Genomic DNA, 26,869 nt, shown 5'->3' with positions numbered 1-26,869 from the left:
ATTAAAACAGTTGCAGTCGAATTATAAATCATTATAAATGTAGCTTTAGTTAAGTTTGCCGTTTGTGTTATCAGTGTTAGCTGTTTATGATTAAACAAAGGGTCTCACAGAGGTTTTTTTGAGAAATAATGAGTCATGGAGCAGGAAGCTGCTACTACAGCCGGCAGACACAGGGACTTCCTGCAGATGCTCAGACAAGGTCCTGAGAAGACCACTCAAAGAACAGGAATGTCACGCTGAGGGACCCCCACAGTCATAGTCATCTATTCATATCTCTCTGAGTCAAACCAGGAAAATCATCACTGTGTCTTAATGAAATTAGTCATTTTGCCTCCTCAGTGTATGGAGGCAGCGGGTTTGAGGCTGAGGGTTTCTGAGGAATGCGAGGTCCTGCTCTGGGTCTTGAACCAGATCTTGAACTCCAGTGATTTCTACTGTTTGGAGATTGTGTTTTCCCAGATAAACTTCTGGTCTTCCTTACACACACAAATATACTCTTAATGTACATGTATGTTTATGTTTATTAAGGATCCCCATTAGCTTTTGCTCTTGACAAAAGCTACTCTTCCTGGGGTCCGACACTTAAAACAATACAACAATAATACAACAATAGTACAACAACATTCAAGACATAAGTCCTGACAACATTAACAACATCACCAATATCATCAACAATTTCCAACATCATCAACAATCTCATCCACTTTCAATATCAATCTCAGCCAAGGATGAGTGCACTAGACACCCACCAGTACAAAGCATGAGATCAAATTAAATTAGGGTTCACAGCTCACAAGGGTACATGGTCATTAGTAGATGGCCCTTCAATCTCTTCTTGAAAGAGGCTCTGGACTCTATTTCAGCAAGGTAGTTTGGCAATGAGTTCCCTTCCTTTATAGCTCTATAAGACACAGAAGATTTCAGAAGATTTGTCCTGGGTTTAGGTGCCAGTAGATGGCCTGATGTAGCTCGGCGTTTTGGCAGGCAGCCAAAGTAATCAGGGAATCAGATGATCTGAACTCTACATCCCAGAATGAACCACAAAGTCTGGGAACACAACACGAAAATTGAAGTCACGGCCATAATGAAAGATGATTTTCAAAATCGTGGGGAGAATGGTCCATGTGAAAATTGTTAAGTCACTATCTCACTAGACAAGGGATAGAGAAGTTTGACCAACATATTCAAAAACATTTTTTTAAAGTTTTTGAATATTCTGCTCGATTAAAAAACATAAATCATTTGTTGAACTGTTATCTGAAAATATCTGAACATCTAATTAAACTCAGAAATCTGAATGCAATGCGCAAGACTATTTTGCAGCTCAGAATGACTTGGATTTTTCCTGATAATGTCACAAGCCAACAAAATAGGAATCAAGTTTCCCCTCTATGCTTTTATTAACCATAACCACACTCCATAAACCACAACAATAAACAAGAAGTTTAACATTTCTTGAAATCTGATTATTGGCCTTCAGTCAGTCACCAAATTGTTTCTGTCCTATTAACACAATAACCTTGTGCAGAACATCAGCGCTCTTGTCTGGTGATGGGGTTTTATTTCTGTAAAAGTCAATGTTCAAGTCTGATATCTGATATTTATGGCCAGAAGCCAGTTGTTCTCTCCAAAAAATTTGCTCAAAAAGTGGTGATTACTTTTAAGACTTTATAGATAAGATTTTACTGAAAGATATTCAACAAAACAAGCGTCTTTCAGTACAGTTATACATTGTTCCAGGGCTGACTCAAAAAGGGAAAATGTTGTTTCTTGGGAGTGGAAGAGCAGACAAAGAGGTGGAAGGGCGGGTCAGATGCTCAAGTCTCTTTGGAGGGTGGAAGTGACTCCAGCAGGTGAGAAGCCAAATTGCTTTAAATCAGTCATCCCTGGGCCCTCGGCATCTTGTAGGAAACGCGTCAAGGGGTTGGTTTGTCTTGATGTCTCTGTTTCATCCTTCCCAAACTTATCTTCTTTCCCATCATGGTGCCCCTGTCTGATGTTTATTTCCTGGCCTTTTAAATCATTTGCTTATTTTAACTCAACATATTTAAAACCAGAGCTTTCAGGTCAACGTTTAATAAAGATTTCAGGGCTCGTCACCATTGACAAAAGGCCGATCTGTGTCTCAGTAGGAGTCGTGCTTTCAGGTTGCCGGTTGACTAAATGTGAATTCAAGCATCAACAAGACTGCTGATAAATCTAGAAGCTAAAGATTTTAAGGTAGCTTTGGCCAGTAATAAGTACAAAGGTTATCTTGTTTTTACTAAATAGCCTCAATCGTCGTCTTATCATCTCAGCCACATTTCTAAAAATGTATGTTGACGACTTTATATTAGAGATGTTAAGATTCACCGATTCGCATCGGTGCACCGGCATAAACGTTCAAGATGCGAGTGCACCGGTTGAAAGAGTGCACATCGGCTACAGTTTGGGTTGAACCGGGCTGAACTCGCGATGCATCGATTGCGTAGCGTCTTTGCATCGGTAAAAAACCGATTCATCATATAAAATTCCCTCATCTTGTCAACGCTCAGCAGAGACGATTTTTGATATTTGCTTCGCTACTACGGAGGCCGAGAGTCTCAGTTATCAACACACACGGAAGTTGAGGGGAAAGAGAAACACAGCGCACCGAAAAATACCTACAAATCAAACGTTTGGCAACACTTCGGATTGTTCAAGAAAGACGGTGTAATAGTCCTTTATGCTACATAGTTGACCGCAGGTCATGGAGAGTAATAAGGTATCCGTAGACCTTTGTATGAGGTATCTTTATTACTTAACAGGTCTACAGCCATGATACATAGATCCGTCCTAGATGCGGGCTTGCATACACACAGTATCACTCCGCAGCCGCACCCCATCAGTAACGTCCTGATGGTATATGTGCGCGGCACTATATACTACAGACGGTCAACTTGAAAAATCGCTCGCAAATTGTTAACGATTCCGAGCCGCTTTAAAGTACACAAGTAGTACGAGGAACTTAGCGACGCACATAAAGAGGCGACATGGGGTCTGCGGCTGAAAAGAGAAACATGAAAGTTAGACATACGAGTTAAATCACTCAGTGAGGTGTTCTGTCAGAGAGTGGTGTTTAGTTTACAGCAGCCTGTGACGGCCAATAATAATGTAAATGTCTTCCTTACTGTAAGCAGTTATGAAATACCTGTTTGTGAAAGGTTATTTGTATTCTTTATTGTTCATATAGAACCCACTGCTTTCTGCTCACTGGTGAGTTAGCCTATGAATGAGTGTTAAGCACATCAGGCTGGCAGCTGTATGGGCATTGCACTATGGTAGCTGTTATTTTCACATTGTTAATCATGAGCAATGCATCCTTACATTGTTGGATGTGGACTGTGAGGTGTTATAGAATTGTACTCTGGAAAGCTTTTAAAGGCAACAAAATAAACGGCATGATGGGATGTGCAGTACCAAATATGTAAAGCACTTTTTTGTTAATGTAGGATTTGCTGCATATAAGGAATACAACAAAAAATCCTCTGTCGTACCATATTGAAGTATCATTATTTTTGCATCGTGTTGAATCGCATCGTATCGCACCAAATCGCATAATGTTGAATCAAATCGTATCGAACTGTATCGCAACAGGGGTGAATCGTATCGTATCGCATCGCCTAGTGTTTCAAATGTATCGTTAATGTATCGTATCGTGGCAACGTATCGAGATGCGCATCGCATCGGCCTCAGTGATGGAGATGCACATCCCTACTCAGTAGTAATGATTTTATGTGCTTTTTTAACGATAAAATTGTTACTCTTAGAAACAAAATTAATGACCTCTTGCCTTTGACCAGTATAGTGTTATCAACAGCTCCCGGAAACGTAAGTTCTAATATTACACTAAATAGTAAACTAGAATGCTTTTCAGCCATAAACCTTGAACAATTCAATTCAATGATTCTCTCTTCTAAACCATCAACGTGTATGTTAGACCCAATTCCAACTAAGCTGTTGAAGGACGTTTTTCCATTAATTAGCACTTCTTTATTAAATATTATGAATATGTCTTTATTATCAGGCTATGTTCCACAATCATTCAAAGTAGCAGTGATAAAACCTCTTCTTAAAAAGCACAACCTCGATCCAGAGGTTTTAGCCAACTATAGACCTATTTCTAATCTTCCTTCCTCTCAAAGATTCTTGAGAAAGCAGTTACAAAACAGTTGTGTGATTACTTAAAAAACAATGATTTATTTGAAGATTTTCAGTCTGGCTTTAGAACACATCATAGCACAGAGACAGCTCTGGTTAAAGTCACAAATGACATTCTAATAGCCTTAGACAAGGGACGTGTCTCTATTCTTGTTTTGCTCGATCTCAGTGCTGCATTTGATACTATCGACCATGATATCTTATTGCAAAGACTAGAGCACTTAGTTGGCATACAGGGAACTGCTTTAGGCTGGTTTAGGTCCTATCTATCTGAATGCTCTCAGTTTGTACGTGTCAACGATGAATCTTCCATGCAAACCAAAGTTAGCCATGGAGTGCCACAGGGCTCAGTGCTCGGACCTATTTTGTTCACATTATATATGCTTCCGTTAGGCAATATTATAAGGAATCATTCTGTACATTTTCATTGTTATGCGGATGATACTCAACTATATTTATCAATCAAGCCTGATGAAATTAATCATCTAAATAAAATTCAAGACTGCCTCAAGGACTTAAAAACGTGGATGACCTTAAACTTTTTGATGTTAAACACGACCAAAACTGAAGTTATTGTACTTGGCCCGAAGAATCTACGAAACAAATTTTCTAAAGATATACTAACTATGGATGGCATTAATTTGGCCTCCAGTGAGACTGTAAGGAATCTTGGTGTTATATTTGATTAGGATTTATCCTTTAACGCCCACATAAAATCAATTTCAAGGACCGCTTACTTCCATCTACGTAACTTTGCAAAAATCAGGCATATCTTGCCTCAAAACGATGCAGAGAAACTAGTCCATGCATTTGTTACTTCAAGGCTGGATTATTGTAACTCTTTATTATCAGGGTGTACCAAGAAGTCAGTCAAGTCGATTCAGCTTATTAAAAATGCTGCAGCTCGTGTACTAACCAGAGTTATGAAAAGGGACCACATTACTCCTGTTCTGGCTGCCTTACACTGGCTCCCTATAGAACACAGGATATAATTTAAAAGTCTTCTTCTCGCCTACAAAGCCCTTAATGGGCAGGCGCCATCTTACCTTAAATAACTCATTATACCCTACTGTCCTACTAGGGCATTGCGTTCCAAGAATGCAGGGTTGTTGGTTGTTCCTAGAGTCTCTAAAAGTACAATGGGAGCCAGAGCCTTTTCTTATCAAGCTCCACATTTGTGGAATCAGCTTCCAGTTTGTGTTCGGGCGGCAGACACCCTATCCGTTTTTAAGAGTGCGCTTAAGACCTTCCTTTTTGATAAAGCTTATAGTTAGGGCTGATTAGATTCAGCCCCTAGTTTTGCTGATATAGGCTTAGTTTGTCGGGGGACATCTTACTTCTTCCTTCTCTCTGTCTATACCTGTGTACTCTCATGTTCCGATTAACCCAGCTTCCCCAAATGTCTTTCTTTTTGGTGTCTATATACGCTGGGATCCGGAGTCATGGATGATCCTGCGGTACTGTGTCCTGCATCGCAAGCCCTGGATCTTGAGTCGTGGCTGTGGTCCTGGATCATAGGTCCTGGATGGATATCCTCGTGGATTCATCTTCCTATTATACACACATGCATTTCGAAACATTTGGACTACCTATGTTGCAAATGTATTATCTTTTCAATTTACACACGGCATCTATTGCACGTCTGTCCGTCCTGGGAGAGGGATCCCTCCTCTGTTGCTCTCCCTGAGGTTTCTCCCATTTTTCCCTTTAAACGGTGGGTTTTCTCCGGAAGTTTTTCCTTGTACGATGTGAGGGTCTAAGGACAGAGGGTGTCGTATTGTCATACTGATATTCTGTACAAACGGTGAAGTCCACTGAGACAAATGTAAAATTTGTGATATCGGGCTATATAAATAAACATTGATTGATTGATTGATTGAATGAGTAATAGGGATGAAAATTAGATATGATATTGAATTTGAAAATAATTCATAGATTTCTATTTATCCATCCATCCATCTTCTCCCGCTTATCCGTGGTCGGGTCGCGGGGGTAGCAGTTCCAGCAGAGAGCCCCAAACTTTATTTTCCCTGGCGACATCAACCAGCTCTGACTGGGGGATCCCAAGGCGCTCCCAGGCCAGCGAAGAGATATAATCCCTCCACCTGGTCCTAGGTCTACCCCTTGGTCTCTTCCCAGCTGGACGTGCCTGGAACACCTCCCTAGGGAGGCGCCCAGGTGGCATCCTAACTAGGTGCCTGAACCACCTCAACTGGCTCCTTTTGACGCGAAGGAGGAGCGGCTCAACTCCGAGCGGCTCAACTCCGAGTCCCTCCCGGATGACCAAACTTCTCACCTTATCCCTAAGGGAGACACCAGCCACCCTGCGGAGAAAACCCATCTCGGCCGCTTGTATCCGCGATCTCGTTCTTTCGGTCATGACCCATCCTTCATGACCATAGGTGAGGGTAGGAACGAAAATCTCGAGTGAGGGAACAATGGATTTCTATTTATCTCTCTGCAAAATTGTTAAAACTAAATAGGCCGAAATATGTTAGCAGTGGTGTAAAGTAACTAATTACATCATGTACTCAACTACTGAAGTACACATTTGGGCTATTGTACTTGCAAGTATTATACTACTTTACACTTCTCCATCAGATTTTGTAAGCCAATGTTGTACTTTTTGATCCTCTTAATTTAGTATACAGATTGATTTACTAGTTACTTTATCAATTCAGATTTGACACACAATGCTTAGGGAGAAACCTTTAAAATGTGATTTTTTGGTCTAGATTAAACCATCCAACAATATATTAAGTAACTACAACCATGCGTTGGTTAATAGCAAATTAATTGGTTTTAGGATTTTTTTTTCAAAAACATTTCCAAGTCCCAGCTTCAGGATGTCAGGATTTGCTGCTTTTGCTTTCAAATATTTTCAGAATTATTTCAAATTTATTTCTGCAATTAGTACTTTTACTCCTACAACTTTCGTAATACTTTGTATGATGACAATGAAGATATAATATTATATTTTATTCTATTTAAGTACAATATTTGAATTGTACTATACTTTTACTTTAGTATGTTATTGGAGGCAGTACCTTTAACTGAAATTGAGTGTGTTCACTTCACAGTGTCTATCTCTTTACTCAAGTTAAGAATCTGAATAGCTTTTCCACCACTGTATGTTAGCAGTTATAATTATTGTTATGTACATACTATTTTTACATTTTCATAAATGACTGAAAATGCGTAGTTTTTATTTAATTTGAAGTAATATCCAAATATTTAAACGTTATTTATCATGTTACAAAAAAACGGTTGTGTGACGTTGCTCAATCTCACAGGAAGGAAGTAGAGAGGTAAGCTGCCTTGACCAAAACAAACATGGCGGCCACAGTAGAGACGATAAACATACCGAAGCATTTTGGATGATTTTCTTCTACTCTCCCGAATTTGCCTTCGGTTTTCACGGATTACATATTTTTTAAGATGACCGTGTAACTAGTGACATGTTTCTGGACCATTTTAGGAACGCAGGGCTAAAGGGAAACAACGGAAGTGTGTGACTCTCGTTTGAAACTAAACATCCGCCGTGTGTTGTTTACTATGTTAGCTCGTCGGTTCAGTGGTACAAATACGAGGAAGAAAGGTAACAATCGTCTTTTTAACGGAACGAGGAATGGCGTATTGTTTCTTCTGACACCCAGGATAACCGAACAAGATGTAACACGTCTGAGTATCTCTCCCTGAACAAACACACGGACATGGACTTTGCCGTTGGGACCACCTGAGAGCACCGATAGGTAAACTCAGAGTTCATGATACATTACCATGGGTTTGGTGGACTTTATCATCTCCACGGTTGGAAAATGCCTGGAAGCAGTCTGCTTACTGCTGGACCTGAATTTTGTCATGGTCCACACCGTGGTGCGGACCGCCATGGCTGTCATCACCTTGATAAACAGCATTCCCACCCTGCTACTCCACTCGGTGCTGGAGCTGGGAAACTTCACCTTCTTCTGCTTGGTGTCCCTGGCAGAGGCGACGACCAACGTTGCCCACAGCACTGTCACCATGCTGGGGAGCCTGGTGCTGGCTCTGGAGGGGCTGCTGGAGAGCTTGAAGATGGTGGGCTACCTGTCCATGCACGTCCTGCTCCGTGGGAAGGAGCAGCTGTGTCGAGGTCTGCTGTCGGTGCTGGAGGGCTGCGGCATTGCTGTCAGCCTGGTGGTCTACTTCACCAACACCATGGTCAACTTTGCACTCATCGCAACCCAGAACGTGTGCTCGGTGTTGGTCAGTGTGTGGCAGACGGTCTCCAGCCCGCTGCAGAAGGTTCTGGAGTTCACGCTGACCTCCTTCACCTTCCTGTACAGCAGCCTGGTTGGGACTTCGGCCTTCCTGTGGTCACCCTGTAAACTGCTGTTGGACTTTATGGTTTCGCTGGTGCATATGTTTATCAGCATCTTCATATTGAACATCTACGGCCTCTTGCTCACTATTACTATTGCTCTAACCACCACCGCCTACCTGAACCCAGAGCTGACCCGACAGGCTGCAGTGCGAATAGTGGATTGCATCAACTCATTTCCTGCTTCACGCAGACTTTCTGTGGCTCTCCATCACCTCAATTTTGCCTTGCAGAGCACCCCACATGTATTACATGTTGCCATGGAGCGCTTGCAGAGAATATTCCACAACCTCTACCTGCTGGAGAGAAGACTTTGGCAGCAGCTTTCTCCACTTAGAAGCCTGGTTCTGGCTCTGAGGACACATCTCAGCAGGGACAACAACAACAGAGTGCACGGCGACGGAGACCCTGGAGGGGAGAGGCGGGACCCGCCGGATGGAAGAGCAGGAGATGGAGTCCACCAGGAGCTGCTGGATTTAGTTTTGCCCTCATCCAGCAGCACAGACAGACCACTTAAGAAGCTAATGGCTTCCGGCAAAGACAGTAAGCCTCTGCCTGCTGAGAATCTGCTGACTCTGCTGAAGGAGCAGGAGGAGAGGAAGAAGTGTGTGATCTGTCAGGACTGCACCAAGACCGTGGTGCTGCTGCCATGCCGGCACCTCTGCCTGTGTAAAGACTGTACCAACATCCTGCTGAGGCAGCCCATGTACCAACAGAACTGCCCGCTCTGCCGGCACATGATCCTCGACCATATGGACGTGTATCTATGAGGGACCAACAGAAGTGGGTACATGTCTGACTGTATGGATCAGCCTATCAGTATCTGTATGTACTGTTTTACCACCTCTGACACTGTGGTGTAAGACCTTTTTTTTACCAGGTTGTCTTAAAGGATACATCTGGTGTTATTCTTCATTTTTTTGCTTTCAACAAATCCCATCATAAGACCAAATGCTACAAGATGTTAGTCCGTCTCTTCCAGCCTTCCTGCTTCTTTACCCTTGCAGTCCCACTCAAACCTAAGACAATTATTTTCACAGAAAATCTAAATGTTTCAAAGAGACTCTCAAATGTTACTAGAAAAGGTTCTCAATGCTAGTCAGGACAATTTCATATTCTATTGGAATTAATTACAATAATACATATATTGAATATCACAAACTATCTTATAAATTGGCAGTGTTTTGACAACCGTTCGTTTAAAAAAAAGTAACACTTGTCCCACTTCCATACAACACACTAACTTTAACTGTGTACTATACTTTAAAGTACACAGTTTTGCCACTTGTATCCACAACATCAACATGTTACAGGACGAGGAAATGAAAGAATACTTGCACCTTCAGATATCAAACTACAACATTAAAGGCCACTTCGGTTTCACCACTGTCCACTATTTTGTTCAGCGTTGAGCCGCTCCTGCATGTCTTTTGTGCAATGCATTGTGGTTCCATCAAACTTAAATAGTAGTTTTTTATATGCATACTGATTGGTTATTGTTTACTTTTTGCTTTATCTAGTCTGAACTAACAACATTCAAATCCTCCTAAGAGTTACTTGGTAGTATGGATTTTGGGACACAAGCTCACCAGTGGCCTCCCTGATGCTGAACAGTCCATCACCGCTCATGTCTTAAGATGTTGTGCTTTCAGTGGGCAAAGCTGTGAAGAAGATCAAAGTAACACTGTGCTTCATTTCGTTAGCATACAATGATTCCACACATGCTGTATGTTTGACAGTGTATTCAAAGCAACACTAAGATCGAAGTTTTGACTTGTAAAAAGCTTTTACCATTGAAATATACTTTTGTAAACCTAGACCATTTTCTCCAGAGTGATGTAAAGACAGTTTTCTCTGTTTAGGGACAGTGATTTATAATTTTCCAGTAAGGCCTGATCAATTACAGCTTTATTACATTTATGTGTGCTATTGATAGGGTTTATTCCAGTCTTCCACCAGAGGCACATAACAGTCACAAACACAATCCATAAAAGGTTTTGCCTTTCCTTTGTTGTGGTAATAAAACAGATTTCTGTTGTATAAAAGGACTGTAAACTAATAAGGCTTTTCAATTTAGTTTGGTTTCTCACGTGTTGCTGTTGAAGCTGAGGTGTTGATATTGATCAGTGTTTTAAAGTTTACATGGCATAGTTGTGGAACCACTTGTTATTCATGGTGGGTGGTGCGGGGGCAAATCTGGCATTTTTTCTTCTTTAAATAATTGGTGTGATTAGATTTGTATCAGATATCCTTAATGAAAGTGGTCTGAATGAAGGTTTTTGATAAGGTTGTAAATGACTTCTAGAGACCTGACTGCAGTCATTACCGACTACTATAAGGTATTCCTAGTTTATCAGAGAGGGAGAAAACAGCTCACGTGATATATTTCTTGTTACCTGCTTTTGTATGACAAAGTGTGGGAAAGGGGATTTGAAGACATGAATGTAACTTTTTAAATACTACGGCTGCCACATAACTGGCGAGTCTCCTGTTCATAATAAAAAAACAACTGCAACTGTATCTCGTGAACTTGTAAGTCTTGTAAAGGTTTGCACAGGGGGAATCTATGACTTTGAAGATATTGGTGTATCAAATACTAAAGTAAATTAATACGAGCTATGGATTATTTTCAATATTGATTTAACAAACCTTATCTTTTGATTGACTAGTTCATGATAAGTCTTAAGAATGTCAGCAAATAGCAAATAATGCCAATCAAACGTTACAAGAGTCCACGGCAACATCATTTAACGCCTTGTTTTGTTCAAATCTGAAGAGTAAGCTATCTAAAAAATCATTTTTTGGGAAGCTAGGGCCAGATGGCAAAATTACTTAAACAATTATCTAAGAAGCCATTTTTGAGGAACATTTTTCAATTCTAAAATCTCATTAAACTAGAATAGCAGGAGATAGTAAACAATAGTTAAAATGTGTAATATACTGTAAGTACTGTATGCAAGTGATTGCCAACCAGGAACATGGGAATAATGGTTGATTAGCTCAGCTGATTCAATAATAACAAAAAAGTTATGATTTGTTTTTGTTTTTAAACATTGTTTTTGAGAGAAAACTAAAGAAGAATAGCCAGTTGGTCTGAAGCCGATCTTCTGAATATTTAGTTTTCACAATTACCAATACAGTACCAGCTACATAATGAGAGTAATGAGTGACAGTGTGCTGCAGGACAAACTACAGAAAGGCCTTTATGGTTCTGTTTGTGCTGCGTTCAGGTACAGCTCAGAAAACACAGCCGCAGGCACAGAAAACATGTAGACATATCGCATTAGGTGAAGCACAGGGATAAATAATAACAAATATTGATGGCTTAATTCAAATAAGCTTTTTCAGTGAGGTGGTATTGTTTATGCTGGCTCACTGTCCCACTGTTTTAAAAAGAGCGCTTTTCAAAGTTATGAGAAACACATTTGCATTTTCTACAATAAAATGTTAAAAGGTCTTTGTTGAAATCATTAGCGATGTAAAGCAGACCATATCTCCACGACATTCTCCCAAACATAGTTTGCTAATGCTCACATTTTTTTCAAGCTTTGGCAGCTGCATCTTTTACCAAATTTGGTTTTTCTCATGACGTCCACACAGATCACTTCATGCCCCGAGGGGATTTCCTACTGTATGTTGAGAGCAATGCAGATTTTTACAACTGGAGTACAGTGGGAAGTATTTATACAAGGGCTTGACACACCAGATTACAGATTCCTTTCTCTTGTCGACGCTGCATGTGAAAGCAGAGATAATGCAACCGTTGAGTCCAGTAATCAACTTCCATGTGTTGCATGTGTAAAGATAAAGGTTTTTTTGGGGGGGGCTGCAGTAGGCGTTAGAGGAATGGGCCCTAATGGTCATATGGGACCACTTCTATCACCATATGAGTTTTCTCCAGAGCCTTGTGGTTTACATCTTCAATCCTGTTCCCAATGTCCTCTCTAAAAATATCCCTTGCTTCATACCAGACATCTGCTGAGATAAAAGAATGCACTCAATGACACTAATCTGCAATATATTTTAGATTTTGAAATAATAGAGAGATTAAAGCTTAGTTGTAAGACAAAATGGCAAGTTTTTATTGTGATTGATCCTCCTGAGAGGTGTGCTCAGGTTTCATCTTGACGACCACAAACCAAACATTATTAGCAATCAAGGGGTTGTTTATTGTCTCCTCAGCAGTGTTTACGTGTTTGTTGTAAGAGAGGGTGGTGTTAACAGAGGAGAGGAAGTTTAATGTCAGGGTCGAGCAGGGAGGGGTAAACCAAGGAGAGCTTTATACTCCAGGGATTCGACCTCTTCATTTAGATTGCCTTGCTGGGAGCAGTGTGGGAAAATGTCAGACTCCAGTGAACTCTTCCCTTCCTCACTCAGGCTCTACTTTTTATGTTTACGATCTCTCTCCCTGTGTATTTATTTCTCCTTCATCTCTAAACTGTTTGTTTTACTCTTGGTGTCTTAATCAGGGGGAGACATCTTCAAAACCAGAGGGATTCGTGCCATCATAACAGTGAGCATCTGCCATGCTAAAGTGTCAAAGGTGGTGAATTTACACAAGTTTCAAACAGTGACTTCTCCTTGACCTCTGACCTCCCTTAAGGGGCTAACAAATAATAAGAGCATCTGGGTTAAAGTCTCTATTTCTGACATTACATGACATGTTGCAAAAACAAATGCAACCGTTTCAAAGAGACAACGAATGAATACAAAGAGGATAAAGCCAAGTGAAGAAGACAAAATAAAGAGGAAATGGTGTAAGACCGTAAACACCCGTTTGACAGTAATGTGAGGAGATAAAGAAGAGGAGAAAGGGAGCTCATTAGCCCTGGCCTAAACCCAACTCTGACTCCAGTGTTATCAAGAGGTTTGCTGTAATTAATCCTGACAGCCTTGAATAAATGCAGGCTGTGATGTATGGGCCTCACTGTGATTAAAACTGGATTATAGCCATCGGGTCAATGGGTTGTTTAGGAGCCCCCAGTGATACTTGAACTTTCACCTTCGGACTGAGAGGGAGAGATGAGAATCAGTGAAATGTGCCACTGTTCCAACACGAGAAGGATGGCGAGGGCTGAAAGAGTTCTAAAACTTAACTCTAAATTACACTCACTGATATAAATACAAAACAACATGCAATTTATCTCAAATCTAGTCTATATGCCTAATGGGACCTGAAAATAAAACTTTGGAAAATACAAATTAAATACTTTTTTAAATGCACAGCAGCAGAGGAAACAGACGTGTTTCAGCACTAACGTTTCTTCAGTGTTTCTGAGACAATTGTGGGTGTGGCCTCTCTTAATACTCTTTTCTTTATTGTTGTATAACATTCAATCAAAGGGGACTTAATGTGGCTTTTTTAAACCAGCATTTGAAATGTTATTCAAACAGATAAAGTAATCTACCTTTCGTAGAGTATGCCTACATCATCACTGTTGCAGATAATTGGTTTAAGAAGTCACATATTTAGTTAAATGAAGATCAACTGGGTAAGTGTTTAAGTAGATTTGTGTTTAAATTCACCTGCATTTGGTACTCTCTCTGAAGAACCAGCACCTTACCGTGGTAAAGAGCTTTGTGTGCCCTGATGAACCTGGGGGCTGTGTTGTCTGGAACCTTGTGTTCCTGGTAGGGTCTCCCATGGCAAATTGGTCTCAGGCAAGGGGCCAGACTAAGATTGGTTCAAAAGACCTCATGAAAGACGATACAAGAAGTGAGGATACCCGGCCCGGAGGAAGCCCGGGGTCCCCTTCACGGAGCCCGGCCGGGCCCAGCCCGAAAAGGCAACGTGGGCAACACCTCCGCTTCTCCGTCCCGCGGGCCCACCACCTACGGGAAACAGCGATGGGGTCGGGTGCGCTGCCAGAAGGGTGGCAGTGAAAGTGGAGGGTCTCGACGGACCAGACGCGGGCGACAGAAGCTGGCTTTGGGGACGTGGAACGTCACCTCTCTGGGGGGGAAGGAGCCGGAGCTTGTGCGGGAGGTGGAGCGTTACCAGTTGGATCTGGTTGGGCTCACCTCTACGCACAGCGTCGGCTCTGGAACCTTACTTCTGGATAGGGTTTTGGACTCTATTCTTCTCCGGAGTTGCTCAAGGTGTGAGGCGCCGGGCGGGTGTGGGGATACTCACAAGTCCCCGGTTAGGGTGCTTCGTTGTTGGAGTTTACCCCCAGTGGACGAGAGGGTCACCTCCCTACGCCTGCGGGTTATGGGGGGGGAAAACTCTGACTGTTGTGTGTGCTTATGCACCCAACAGCAGTTCAGAGTATACAGCCTTCTTGGAGACCCTGGAAAGAGTCCTGTATGGGGGCTCCTGAAGGGGACTCTTTAATCTTGCTGGGAGACGCACATGTGGGCAATGATGGAGACACTTGGAGGGGCGTGATTGGGAGGAACGGCCCCCCTGATCTAAACCGGAGTGGTGGTTTGTTACTGGACTTCTGTGCTAGTCATGGATTGGCCATAACAAACACCATGTTCGAACATAAGGATGCTCATAAGTGTACGTGGTACCAGAGCACCATAGGCAGAAGGTCCATGATCGATTTCGTTATCGTATCATCGGACCTGAGGCCGTATGTTTTGGACACTCGGGTAAAGAGAGGGGCGGAGTTGTCAACTGATCACCATCTGGTGGTGAGTTGTGGCGGGGGAAGCCTCTGGATAGACCTGGTAAGCCCAAACGTGTAGTTCGGGTGAACTGGGAACGTCTGGAGGGGGCCCAAGTTCAGGAGGCCTTCAACTCACACCTCCGGCGGAGCTTTTCGGGCATTCCTGTGGAGGTTGGGGACATTGAACCAGAGTGGTCGGTGTTCAAAGCCTCTATTGCCGAAGCCGCGGCGGGGAGCTGTGGTCTCAAGGTCCTAGGTGCCTCAAGGGGCGGTAACCCTCGAACCTCCTGGTGGACACCAGTGGTCAGGGAAGCCGTCCGACTGAAGAAGGAGGCCTTCAGGGATTTGTTATCCCGGGGGACTCCCGAGGCAGTTGCAAGGTACAGACAGGCCCGAAGGGCAGCAGCCTCATCCGTGGCCGAGGCAAAGCAGCGGGTGTGGGAGAAGTTCGGAGAAGACATGGAGAAGGACTTTCGGACGGCACCAAAGTTGTTCTGGAAAACTGTCCGACACCTCAGGAGGGGGAAGCAGGGAACCATCCAAGCTGTGTAAGGATGGGACGTTGTTGACCTCAACTGCTGGAGTGTTAGGGCGTTGGAATGAACACTTTGAGGAACTCCTGAACCCGACAACTCCGCCCTCTATGTTAGAGGCAGAGCTTGAGTATGACGGGGGATCAACACCAATCTCCCGGGGGGAGGTCACTGAGGTCGTCAAACAACTCCACAGTGGCAAAGCCCCGGGGGTGGATGAGATCCGCCCGGAAATGCTGAAGGCTCTGGGTGTTGAGGGACTGTCATGGTTGACATGTCTCATCAACGTTGCGTGGAAGTCGGAAACAGTACCAAAGGAGTGGCAGACCGGGGTGGTGGTTCCCCTTTTTAAAAAGGGGGATCAGAGGGTGTGTGCCAATTACAGAGGCATCACACTACTCAGCCTCCCCGGGAAAGTTTACTCTAAGGTACTCGAAAGGAGGGTCAGGCCGATTGTCGAACCTCAGATTGAGGAGGAACAATGCGGATTCCGTCCTGGTCGTGGAACGATGGATCAGCTTTTTACTCTCGCAAGGATCCTGGAGGGGGCCTGGGAGTACACTTATCCGGTCTACATGTGTTTTGTAGACTTGGAGAAGGCGTATGACCGAGTTCCCAGGGAATTACTGTGGGAGGTGCTGCGGGAGTATGGGGTGAGGGGGGTCTCTACTCAGGGCCATCCAATCTCTGTACTCCCAAAGCGAGAGCTGTGTCCGGGTCTTCGGCAGTAAGTCGGACCCATTTCCGGTGAGGGTTGGCCTCCGCCAGGGCTGCGCTTTGTCACCAATCCTGTTTGTAATATACATGGATCGGATTTCGAGGCGTAGTCATGGGGGAGGGGGTCTGCAGTTCGGTGGACTAAGGATTGCACCACTGCTTTTTGCAGATGATGTGGTTCTAATGGCTTCATCGGTCTGCGACCTTCAGCACTCACTGGATCGGTTCGCAACCGAGTGTGAAGCGGCTGGGATGAGGATCAGCACCTCCAAATCTGAGGCCATGGTTCTCAGCAGGAAACCGATGGACTGTCCACTCCAAGTAGGGAATGAGTCCTTACCCCAAGTGAAGGAGTTCAAGTATCTCGGGGTCTTGTTCTCGAGTGAGGGAAGAATGGAGCGTGAGATGGGCCGGAGAATCGGAGCGGTACTGCAGTCGCTTGACCGCACCGTTGTGACGAAAAGGGAGCTGAGCCAGAAGGCAAAGCTCTCTGTCTACCGGGCCATTTTCGTTCCTACCCTCACCTATGTTCATGAAGGATGGGTCATTGTCACGGAGGTGATCTCTGGGCTCATAGATCTCGGCCTCCGTTACGGGTTGTTTCGTTTTTTGTTGTTGAAAAGTGTTCCCCTTTCTGTCGTTGATTGTGTGCACCTGGTGCCCTGTGTTGTCTCCTCCCCCCTCACCTGTGTCCTGTTGGGTTGATTGGGTTGGGCATTTAGGCTTTGGGGTTTTGCTGTTAGTGAGGCTGGTAGTGTGTGTGAGATCCTGGTGCTGCAGGCTGTGCCCACGTGAACAGCAGCAGCAGGATTGAGGCTGTGTGTATTGTGTTCATGCTGTAATAAATGCCTACACCGGGTTATATTTGGGACGTGCTGCCTCTGCCTCCTTGCTTGGTCTGGGCCGCTCAATTGTCAGCATCACAGTCATGACCGAAAGAACGAGATCGCGGATACAAGCGGCCGAGATGGGTTTTCTCCGCAGGGTGGCTGGTGTCTCCCTTAGGGATAAGGTGAGAAGTTCGGTCATCAGGGAGGGACTCGGAGTTGAGCCGCTCCTCCTTCGCGTCGAAAGGAGCCAGTTGAGGTGGTTCGATCACCTAGTTAGGATGCCACCTGGGCGCCTCCCTAGGGAGGTGTTCCAGGCACGACCAGCTGGGAAGAGACCAAGGGGTAGACCTAGGACCAGGTGGAGGGATTATATCTCTTCGCTGGCCTGGGAGCGCCTTGGGATCCCCCAGTCAGAGCTGGTTGATGTCGCCAGGGAAAAGAAAGTTTGGGGCTCTCTGCTGGAACTGCTACCCCCGCGACCCGACCACGGATAAGCGGGAGAAGATGGATGGATGGATGGATGCATTTGGTACCTGAGTCGGTACTGTGGGGAAACCAAACCATGACATCAATACTTTATATGTGTACTGTTTCACTCGAGAAGAATGAAAATGAAAATGAACCCACTATAAATACAAACAGCTTTTTTATTAGCTGTTGAAGGTTTTAATTAGCTTAGTAACTATGTGCAGTCTAACAGGCCGAAGAAACACCTTCTGAATAGGAGAACACGCTGAATATCTTGATTCAATGACGCTCTCCAAAGACTGATGTTTTCCTTTTAAAAGTCTTCTCAGAGATAACCTTACAAGGGAAACAAAGTGTAAAGTAAACTTCAAGACTTGTGTCATAACAGCAAGTATTTGTTTAGTACAATACTTCAGCACAAATGTATTTAATTGACAATTGTTGATCTCAAATTCCAATCCAACAAAAACATGCAAAAGTTCTCAGTCATAGTAAAGATTGCAATTACATACTTTTAAACTATTGAGTAGCTCCTCAGGATTGTGAAAACTAATAATTATAATGAAAATTAATGACAATATATTAAAGTTTAAACATATATAAAACAGTCCTCAACATGTACTACAAAGTCACAGTAGTACTGTAGTTCTAATAAAACTCTTGCTCGCTCCCCTGTGGTAGTATTAAGTTATTCATATTGCATGTAGATCTGCTGACCGTTCAAAAACCATTAAGTATTCACAGCTTCTTAAAGTAACTGTATTAGCATGCAAAAAGTGCAAATGGGGTTTTATTTTAATAAATATGATTCATCTGGTTAGCATTTAACCATTTTAGTAATATTAAACCAAACAAATAATACATTAAGTGGATTTTGTCCACTTAAATGCCACTTATTTGTCAGTTAAAGCCTTAAATGTTCAGTTATTAACGTACAATTATTTTTTAAATGTACCTTATTACCATACATCTTGAGTTGATCTCATGCGAGCAGGTGTTATAAATGCTTAACATCTGATTTGGAAAGGAAACAATTTCTTACACTAGCTTGTAAATTGAGATGAATGTCATTATGATTAATACATAATAGAGCTCATTTGTAGCCAAGAGGTGTTGATAGATTCCTGGGTGACTTCTTTCTGACACTCTCAGCCAGTGTTGCTCTCATCACAGAGGCTCCTCAGGGCGCTCAGGCTGTGCATACAGATGGGTGAGATGATCTGTCTTGCCCACGCGATGTGAAGCACAGAGTGATGAATCATGATCCTCCTCTGATGTCAGACAGTCAGCTGCTGCAGTGATGCTCCACAGTGAAGCTCCACTGCCCCCTGCTGGTCAGAGCTGGGCCTCCAGTTACAGCTGAACGATCTGATGGAGATCAAGCCAAAAACAGAGCGATAAATAGTTGGTAAAAGTCTGTTATCTATTGGTTCTAGCTGTATGTATCCCTTTGTTGATCACAAATGTTTTGGCTCTATTTTATGTTTTGCTCTCTTATTGAGGACTATGATTTAATGTGTTGTTTCCGGTAATGTGATGTTTTTGGAAACCTAAAGGAAGATGTTTACACAAATTACAATTAAACACAATCGAGACATGTTTTTTGAAACGGTTTTTACACTGAACGCCCTTAAAGGTCCCCTATTATACTGTTTTTCATCAATATATTATAGGTCTCAGATACAGTGCATCCGGAAAGTATTCATACTGGATTTTGCATAATAGGTGACCTTTACATTTCTCTCACTGTCTTTTCTGAACATACCTGTATTTATCCTTTCCCTAGTACACCTGGCATACCGCCGGGAACTCTGAGCCTCCTGAAGAAGCTGCTCAGTCGGCTCTGATTGTCTTGCAAGAAAAACTGAAAAGGTTAGTACTCAAGACATTCAAATCTAAATGGCATGTTTTCTGAGCAAGGCAGCCATCCTTAAACTGACTGAGTCGTCTAATTTCACAGATGTTTTGGTGTGCAGGCACTCCAGATGCCCACACGTATGTGTTTCATAATGTGTGAATATAAAGGTACCACCAGCATGTGATTAGCTTAGCTTAGAAAATAGGGGTGAACATAAAATAGTTCATAACTAAATAATTCATAATTGTCTAAATTAAAACACCAACAATCTAAATATAAAAACGACAAATCTGTTTGTTTGTTTTCATGCTTTACTTGTTGACCTAGGAATATCATGCAGGGTGCAAAGTATAATTCAACTTAATTTAATCATTAAGGGGGGAAAAGAATAGAATTTTAGAGGCATTTTCACAGACAGTAAAATATATTTTACAGTGGATGCCATGAATATGTTGATTATGCTCACTGGTGTCTGACTATTTCTACTGCAGCATGAAAGCTTTAATTCAGACGTCAGACTCTTACCCTCCTTCACCGCTGACATCACTGACCAATGAGAGCTCAATATTTTAGGAAGTGTTGTCACTGCTTAGCCATCAGCTTCCAGCAGAGATATTCACAGGCTGTGAACTAATGGAAAAAACTGAGGGGAAGATTGATTAACTCCCTGCTTCACTCATTCTGCCTGAGAAGGAAAGTTATGAGGACATAGTCAACACTTAATTATGTGTAGTATTCTCAGGGAGTAAAGGAAAAAGGACATTTCCTCATATGTGAGGCAGCATACTTGACAGACACAGAAAGACTTTACTTAGGTTCTGGTCTTGTCAGTGTTTGTTTACCCTCCTGAATAAACAAGCCCGCCTCAAGAAAGATGTCAGGAGACACTCTGAGAGACTCAGCTAAGTAAACTGGGAAACCAAAACATGTTGTTGTTGTTTTAAGATATCACTAGAAGAAGGAGATGACTTACATGAAGCAGCTCTCGTGTTGAAGTGAAGCTGGAGAGGCTAACAGCGTTTGGTGAAACCATTAGGCCGAGGTCAAAGTGTAAATCCAGTATAAAAAAATGATTCTCCAGACTTTTTCATTTACTTTGATAGTGCTTTGCCTTTGGAAAAGAAAACCAGGGAGTTGGACCATTAGAATTATTGGACTTAAATATGTTTGTAGAGTTCCAGCTCCTCCACCTCAACCCCAGCTATAACAGTAAAAAGCTAGTCACACTAAGAAAATGTAGCTATTTCATAATATATATCGAAAGGGACACTTTTTCTGCAGAAAGACTACTTAACTTTAAAATAAATGTGTACACACTAAAAGACCACAGTGAAAACAAAAAATAAATGTGATAGGAAAGGTCAAGAATCTAATTTCAATTTGCTCATAATCAACTTCAGTAGGGATTTTTAGGAATTGTGTTTTTACACTGTTTCATTGGTACTAATAGTAAAGGATCGGAGTACTTTTTCTGAAAACTGCATGTAATGTGAAGTATGTACATGTATATATAATAAAACAGAGGTGTCCACAGGCAGGTATGTTATGTGAAACTGACACAGATATCAAGTTTAAAAATTGAAGCTCAAATTGTAGAACTCACTTATAAGTGTAAAAAAAGCGTGCATTGGTATTTATGGTAAAATAAATATCAGTCACTTGTGTTTTCAAAACACAATGATTTTTTTGTTGTGCAGATATTATTGAGGAAAACAAAAGTGTAATACAAAACATAAAAGCAGTTTGAACTTGTAGGCTGTTGTTGGCTGGAGGCCGTTGTCAAAACATCTGTTACAAGATTGAAGGTTGCAGCAGTTTAAAGGCAGCAGATAAAGAACAGACACTGAGTAAACAGCGCATATGCCTCACACTTCACCAGTAAGGCATGTGCCATTAAAGTAACAAAGTCTGGAGTGTTTTATACTCATTACACAAATACAGATGTACCAAGTCACTGCCTATCCAGAACTATTCAATTAGAAAACTGAAAAAGGAAAATAAAAGGCAGGTTGTGTCATTTCCCAAAGTAGAATATGACTTTGTTTTGTTCATAGGCACGTGTCATGCAAACACAGCAGAGTTTTTCCAGTCTGAGTAGACCAGGAAGCCATTGAAGGTGCTGTCTGTCTTTGTGCTGGAGTAAAACCCATTGTACTCCGAGAGAGCCATCTGGACCCACACCTGGTCCCCAGGGACGAGGTGGAGCAGGGAGCCGCCCGACAGAGACGCTGGTTTAGGCCAGTTGCCGTAGTACTGAAAGTAAGATGCCACAATGTGTGCGTTCTTCATCAGGTCAAACTGCAGGCTGGCTCGGTACACTGTAGCGTGGACTGCAAAGTAGTACACTCCTGGTACTTTGCAGGTGAAGCGTCCCGTCTCCGTGTTGTAGTCGCTCTGTTCATTGATCACAACCTGGTCAAAACGGACCACATCGCCCACAGTGAGGGGTAGAGCGTGGCCCTCGGAGAGTTTGACACTGAAGGCAGATTTTGGGGCCACTGCACACTCTCCTGCCTGACCCCTCTCCCCCTTTTCTCCATTATCACCTCTGTCCCCCGTCAGGCCTCGCACTCCTGTCTCACCTGGAGGAGCACAGACATCAGAATTAACTTCAGATATGCCTCACATAACAGAGGTGGGACCAAGTCACAATTATTATATAAAGTGGTGTGTTTTACTCGTCAAGTGTAGTAATACAATGCTGCATTGATTTGGAGTCATTGGGTTGAATGACATTGAAGCCATTGATACGACATGAGACCTTTTAAAACAGAAACTGCTAAATCTTTATAACAATATTCAGGTAAAAAGGAAAAAGCAATAAAATCCTATTAAAATTGGTGCATATTTCTTGACAAGTGTAGTAGTAATACGGACTGGGAGTCAATGGTTCACCTGAAAGGGAAGCTGTTGAAAAGAATTTGGACTATTCATCAAAAAATGTAGAACCTTCATTAAACTATTCATAATAAATAGAAAAAGCACTAATATCCAATATGAAGAGGTAGGTCCTTCTTGTTACAAGGCTGCATTGACTTGCAGTCATTGGGTCACATGACATGACATGAACTGTATGTGCCACAAAAGATACATGTGTTATAACTTACTGGTATGGAATAGTTTTATTTTAACAATTCAAAATGAAGGGAAATGAATTAAATTGTGGTACCCTTATTTTAATCTTCAGACTTGGGGGAAGTGATCATGTACTTTCAAGTCGTAAGCCTCATTAGTGTAGTCGTCCAAGTCGAGTTATAAGTCTTTACATTATTGACTTCAGTCGGACTGGAGTCCACACCTCTGTCACATACTCGAACATGAATAAATTAAATAAAGCACCTGGGTCTCCTGTTTCCCCTATCTGTCCCTTCTCCCCCGCAGCAGCGTCCCTCCCGTCCCTCCCGTCTCTTCCTGGTTGACCCGGACCACCGTGAGCTCCAGCAGAGCCGGGGATACCGGGGTGACCAGTGCACAGACTGGGGGGGATCTTGTTGTCTTCTAACTGGTCTGAGAGATGAACTTGGAGGAGAAGGAGGGAGTGCAACAGAGGTAACAGCCGGAGCGAGGACATTGCAGCGTCAGGGCTGAGGGACAAAAGAGAAAAAGGGTTTGGACAGGGTTAAGATAAAGGAAATAAGGTTTACAAACGAGTCTGTGGAAGAGAAACACCAACGTTTAGACTGTACGACATACAATGGGAGAATAGTGATGTGTTTAAGCTAAAGAGCACCACAAATGCCACTATAAACATCACTGCAAATCAACTTCATCAGATCACAGAGTCTGGGAAAGCACATATAAATATTGAAATTGCAGCGTATTTAATCACACAGTGTAACATCATCATTTATCTTTAGTTTACCTCTTTTTGTCAATCACTCTGTGGCACAGGATTACAAAAGCTATACTTGAGATGCAGTTAAGTAAATGGATCAAATGAATGTAAATTATTATAATACAAATGTATGTTTTTTTATATGAAATGCCTTGGGCAGAACGAGGTCAAAGTAAAACTGAAATGACCTTATTATATTACTGAGCCGGCATTACTCATTATATGTCAGTACTGCCAAAATTCATAGGAAACCAGTAATTTAAAACAGATGACTTGTGAAAGTGTCCAACTCCACCCAGGTATCTTAATTAAATCTATCAGCTTTAAAAATATTAAAACAGGCTTATAATTGGAGAGCTTTTCTAGGATTTGACTGTAGACACACTGACATGGAGCTTGTGTTTATTATCACAGGTGTAGTTATGTTTCCCCCAGCTTTCTCTGATAAAAGGTTGAGAGTTATGATGATAGTGAAAACAGCATGCTCTGTTTCAGGGAAGCCTTTGGTGGGATGTAATGGGGAGAAAAATTAAATGGAATTGACCAGAAATGGAATAAAATGAAACCAAAAATAGATTTTTCCATCATCCATGAGACCAAATGCATTTTACTATATATAATGTTATATTATACATTGGTGTAATTGCAGAGTACACAATTAGAGTTAATAAAGTTTAATGCGAAATATTCGTTTTTCAAATAAGGAGGCTAATATAACACTAATTATTGGCGCCATATATTTTTATATCTTTAAAAACAAAATAAGGCACTCTTGGTTTCTATGCAGATTTCACTAGTACAAATGCGATGTGATGCTGAATACCAGACAGACTTCTCAGAAACAGTTACTCATAAAAGTTAAAATAAGTAACCTCAAATGTTCTCTTTCCATCTGCTTCTGTTTCCTGTTTGTGTATCATCAATTCCCAGATTTACCGGACAGTATAACAGACATGAACTGTAGTGCTGCCTAGCCTGTATATAATCAGTATCTGGTTTCACACCCCCCTACATTGTTTTCCTGGATTTTGTTTATCTCTCCTTCCCTGTGACCTTGTCCGGCCGTCTGTCTGGCAGCATGGCGGCGTCACAGGACCATAAAGAGAACTGATGAGCTGAGCAGGAGCTCTGCTACCAGCTCTCTCGTGGACTCCATGTTTATGAGTAAAACCCCGCTGTTTGCGGTGTGAGACAATCATGAGAACAGTAATAGTGCTTTGTCATCTATCTGGAGGTCCACTTATTGTTATTGAGAGGCTACGACCACAACAGCTGTAAAATAACAGAGAGACACAGGAGGAGGGCAACAAGAAACAGAAAGAGAGAAAAAAGCATGTCAGCGTTCCTGGCAGAAGAGAAGAGCAGACAGAGGACAAATACTGGAGAGTCTGAACAGCTGTCTGAACGACTGCTTTAGGCATGAATTTATGAAGAAAACCAACAAGAGATGAATGTATGTTTACTTATAGGTGGAAAACAGACATATGAACTGTACAACACACTTCTTTAGACTTTGTACCACTTGGAAGTTGGTTGTTTTCTGAAGTACTGCATAGTACAATCTTTAGGCCACTAATTTACTTTTTAAACAATACATTTCAGAGAGAATCATTGTACTTTTTACTCCACTCATTTAACTGACAGCTTTAATTGCCTGCTTAATTCATATAGTAAGATTGTTAGATTATAATAAGGGCTCATGAATGTGATAGATTGATTTAAGAAAAAAATAATCCAACAAGATATGCTAGTTAAAATTGGGTCCACATTGACCAGCTACAACATCTAAATAGTACTTAACTTTGAATACATCAGTAACACTTTTTTAACTTAAAGTATGATTTTGTATGCAAACGTTTTATTGCGGTTGTGCTACATGTACAGAAGGATCTGAATACTCCACTGCCTTAATGTTTTAAACATTACACAGCAGTCAGTCTACGTTACACTATGATGCACTTTCTGGTAATTTAGTTCTTACTGGTTGCTCTGAAGGAAGGCACAAAGATGGCAGTACTGCTGTTACCAACACTAAAACCTTCCGGCATATCTCAGCTCTGCACATGTGTAGATCAGCTGTGTGCCGAGAAATGCCAACATAATAAAACCTCAGGCAAATATCAAAATGACTTACCAGATGATGCAGTATGAAGTCTTCGGGGAGCCGCTACTGAAGTGAGAGAGTCCAGGAGAGAAGTGAAAGTCGTCCCTCCCTCCTTGTGTCTGCCTGGGAAAAACTGGAAGGAATGGTAATAAAATCCAATTAGAAACCGCGGTGGGTGGGAAAGGAGGAATTGAGGGTGGAGGAGAGAAAACAGGGTGGAAACAGAGGAAAATATGTGATGGTGATCCAGCACAAATAGAAGAGAAACATTTCAAACAAAAGTGTTACAAAATCGATATGAGAAGGGGATAAGGAGGGATGTTTAGGACATTGCATACCATTGTTTGGAAACTCTCCAAGACTTAACCACAGAAAGTTCAGAGGGCTGTGGACAGAAAAGGGAAAATATCCCAATACCAAACACAGCTGAGAATGTGCTTGCTTTATAACACAAAAACTTGTTTTGAAGACGGACTGAAAAGTAAGATCCAGAGAGATAAATACAGATATATAATGACATAAAAGCAAACAGACACAATCACGTTTTCTTCCCTGTGATTTTCTTAATCTGCCTGCAGGATGAGACAATTTGCTAAAATAACATCTTCCTTTACTTTCAGTCTTGCACTCAGGCAAGTCTTTCTGACAGTAATCCTCTTCTCCCTGAAATCCTTCAGTGGCTGTGTTAAATTGATAAAGCGAGAGCTCTTAATATCTTTTTGGCAAGGAAGCCAAACTTGAGCTCTTTAATTCAGCAGCTCCCTTAAATTCAGGCCAATGAAAACATGTTTTGACTGTAATCGCACAGCAGTGACCCACAGCACACCAGAACTGTGCCAAACCTGTCCTATTTCTGAGGAAGAACAGAAAACAGACAATAAGCAGGATGAAAGCTTGCAGCAGGACTGTGTGTATATTTTACAGGTTTACGTTTGATTCTCTTAATTTAGAATACAATTTATTGTTGTTTTAAGGATCAATTAAAAATACTTAGGCGTACGTATATTTAATTGTTCCCATAACTTTTCATTTACCGCCATCATGTAAAAAAAGGATTTATATAAGCAGCAGTTGTTGCTTGGTGTTTTGCGCCAATTAGCAAATGTTAGCACGCTAACACACCAAATAAAGATAAACATGCATGGCGAACATTATATCTGGCTAACTTTAGCATGTCACTGTGAGTGTATTGGTATTTTGACGTTAGCATTTAGCTCAAATATAGCCTAACAGAGCCACAACACTTTTGTTTTAATCAGTAAGTTTACACCTATAACTTTGTGCTAATTTGGCAAAAGATGACTCTCACGTGAATATATGAGCTTTATTTAACGGTTGTCTGGAAAAACATAACATAACATAAGTTTGTGA

At 42.0% G+C, this 26,869-nt stretch overlaps 2 protein-coding genes across 2 annotated transcripts; one reads left to right on the top strand and one right to left on the bottom strand.

Annotated features, from left to right (window-relative positions):
* Positions 1–7,485: 7,485 nt before the first annotated feature.
* rnf26 (ring finger protein 26) lies at positions 7,486–11,059 on the top strand. The gene has a single exon (XM_034225663.1). It carries the CDS (start codon positions 7,960–7,962, stop codon positions 9,307–9,309), a length of 1,350 nt encoding a protein of 449 aa, XP_034081554.1. The 5' UTR covers positions 7,486–7,959; the 3' UTR covers positions 9,310–11,059.
* Positions 11,060–21,358: 10,299 nt separating this feature from the next.
* c1qtnf5 (C1q and TNF related 5) lies at positions 21,359–25,619 on the bottom strand. Its single transcript, XM_034225559.1, has 3 exons — positions 25,529–25,619; positions 22,899–23,143; positions 21,359–22,141 (listed from the first exon to the last, which is right to left on the bottom strand). Exons 2-3 carry the CDS (start codon positions 23,128–23,130, stop codon positions 21,621–21,623), a joined length of 753 nt encoding a protein of 250 aa, XP_034081450.1. The 5' UTR covers positions 23,131–23,143; positions 25,529–25,619; the 3' UTR covers positions 21,359–21,620.
* Between the last annotated feature and the right edge of the window lie 1,250 nt (positions 25,620–26,869).

This window comes from Gymnodraco acuticeps, unplaced genomic scaffold (genome assembly GCF_902827175.1).
Source record: "Gymnodraco acuticeps unplaced genomic scaffold, fGymAcu1.1, whole genome shotgun sequence".
Lineage (NCBI taxonomy): Eukaryota > Metazoa > Chordata > Actinopteri > Perciformes > Bathydraconidae > Gymnodraco > Gymnodraco acuticeps.
This window is presented reverse-complemented; position numbering and strand designations above follow the sequence as displayed.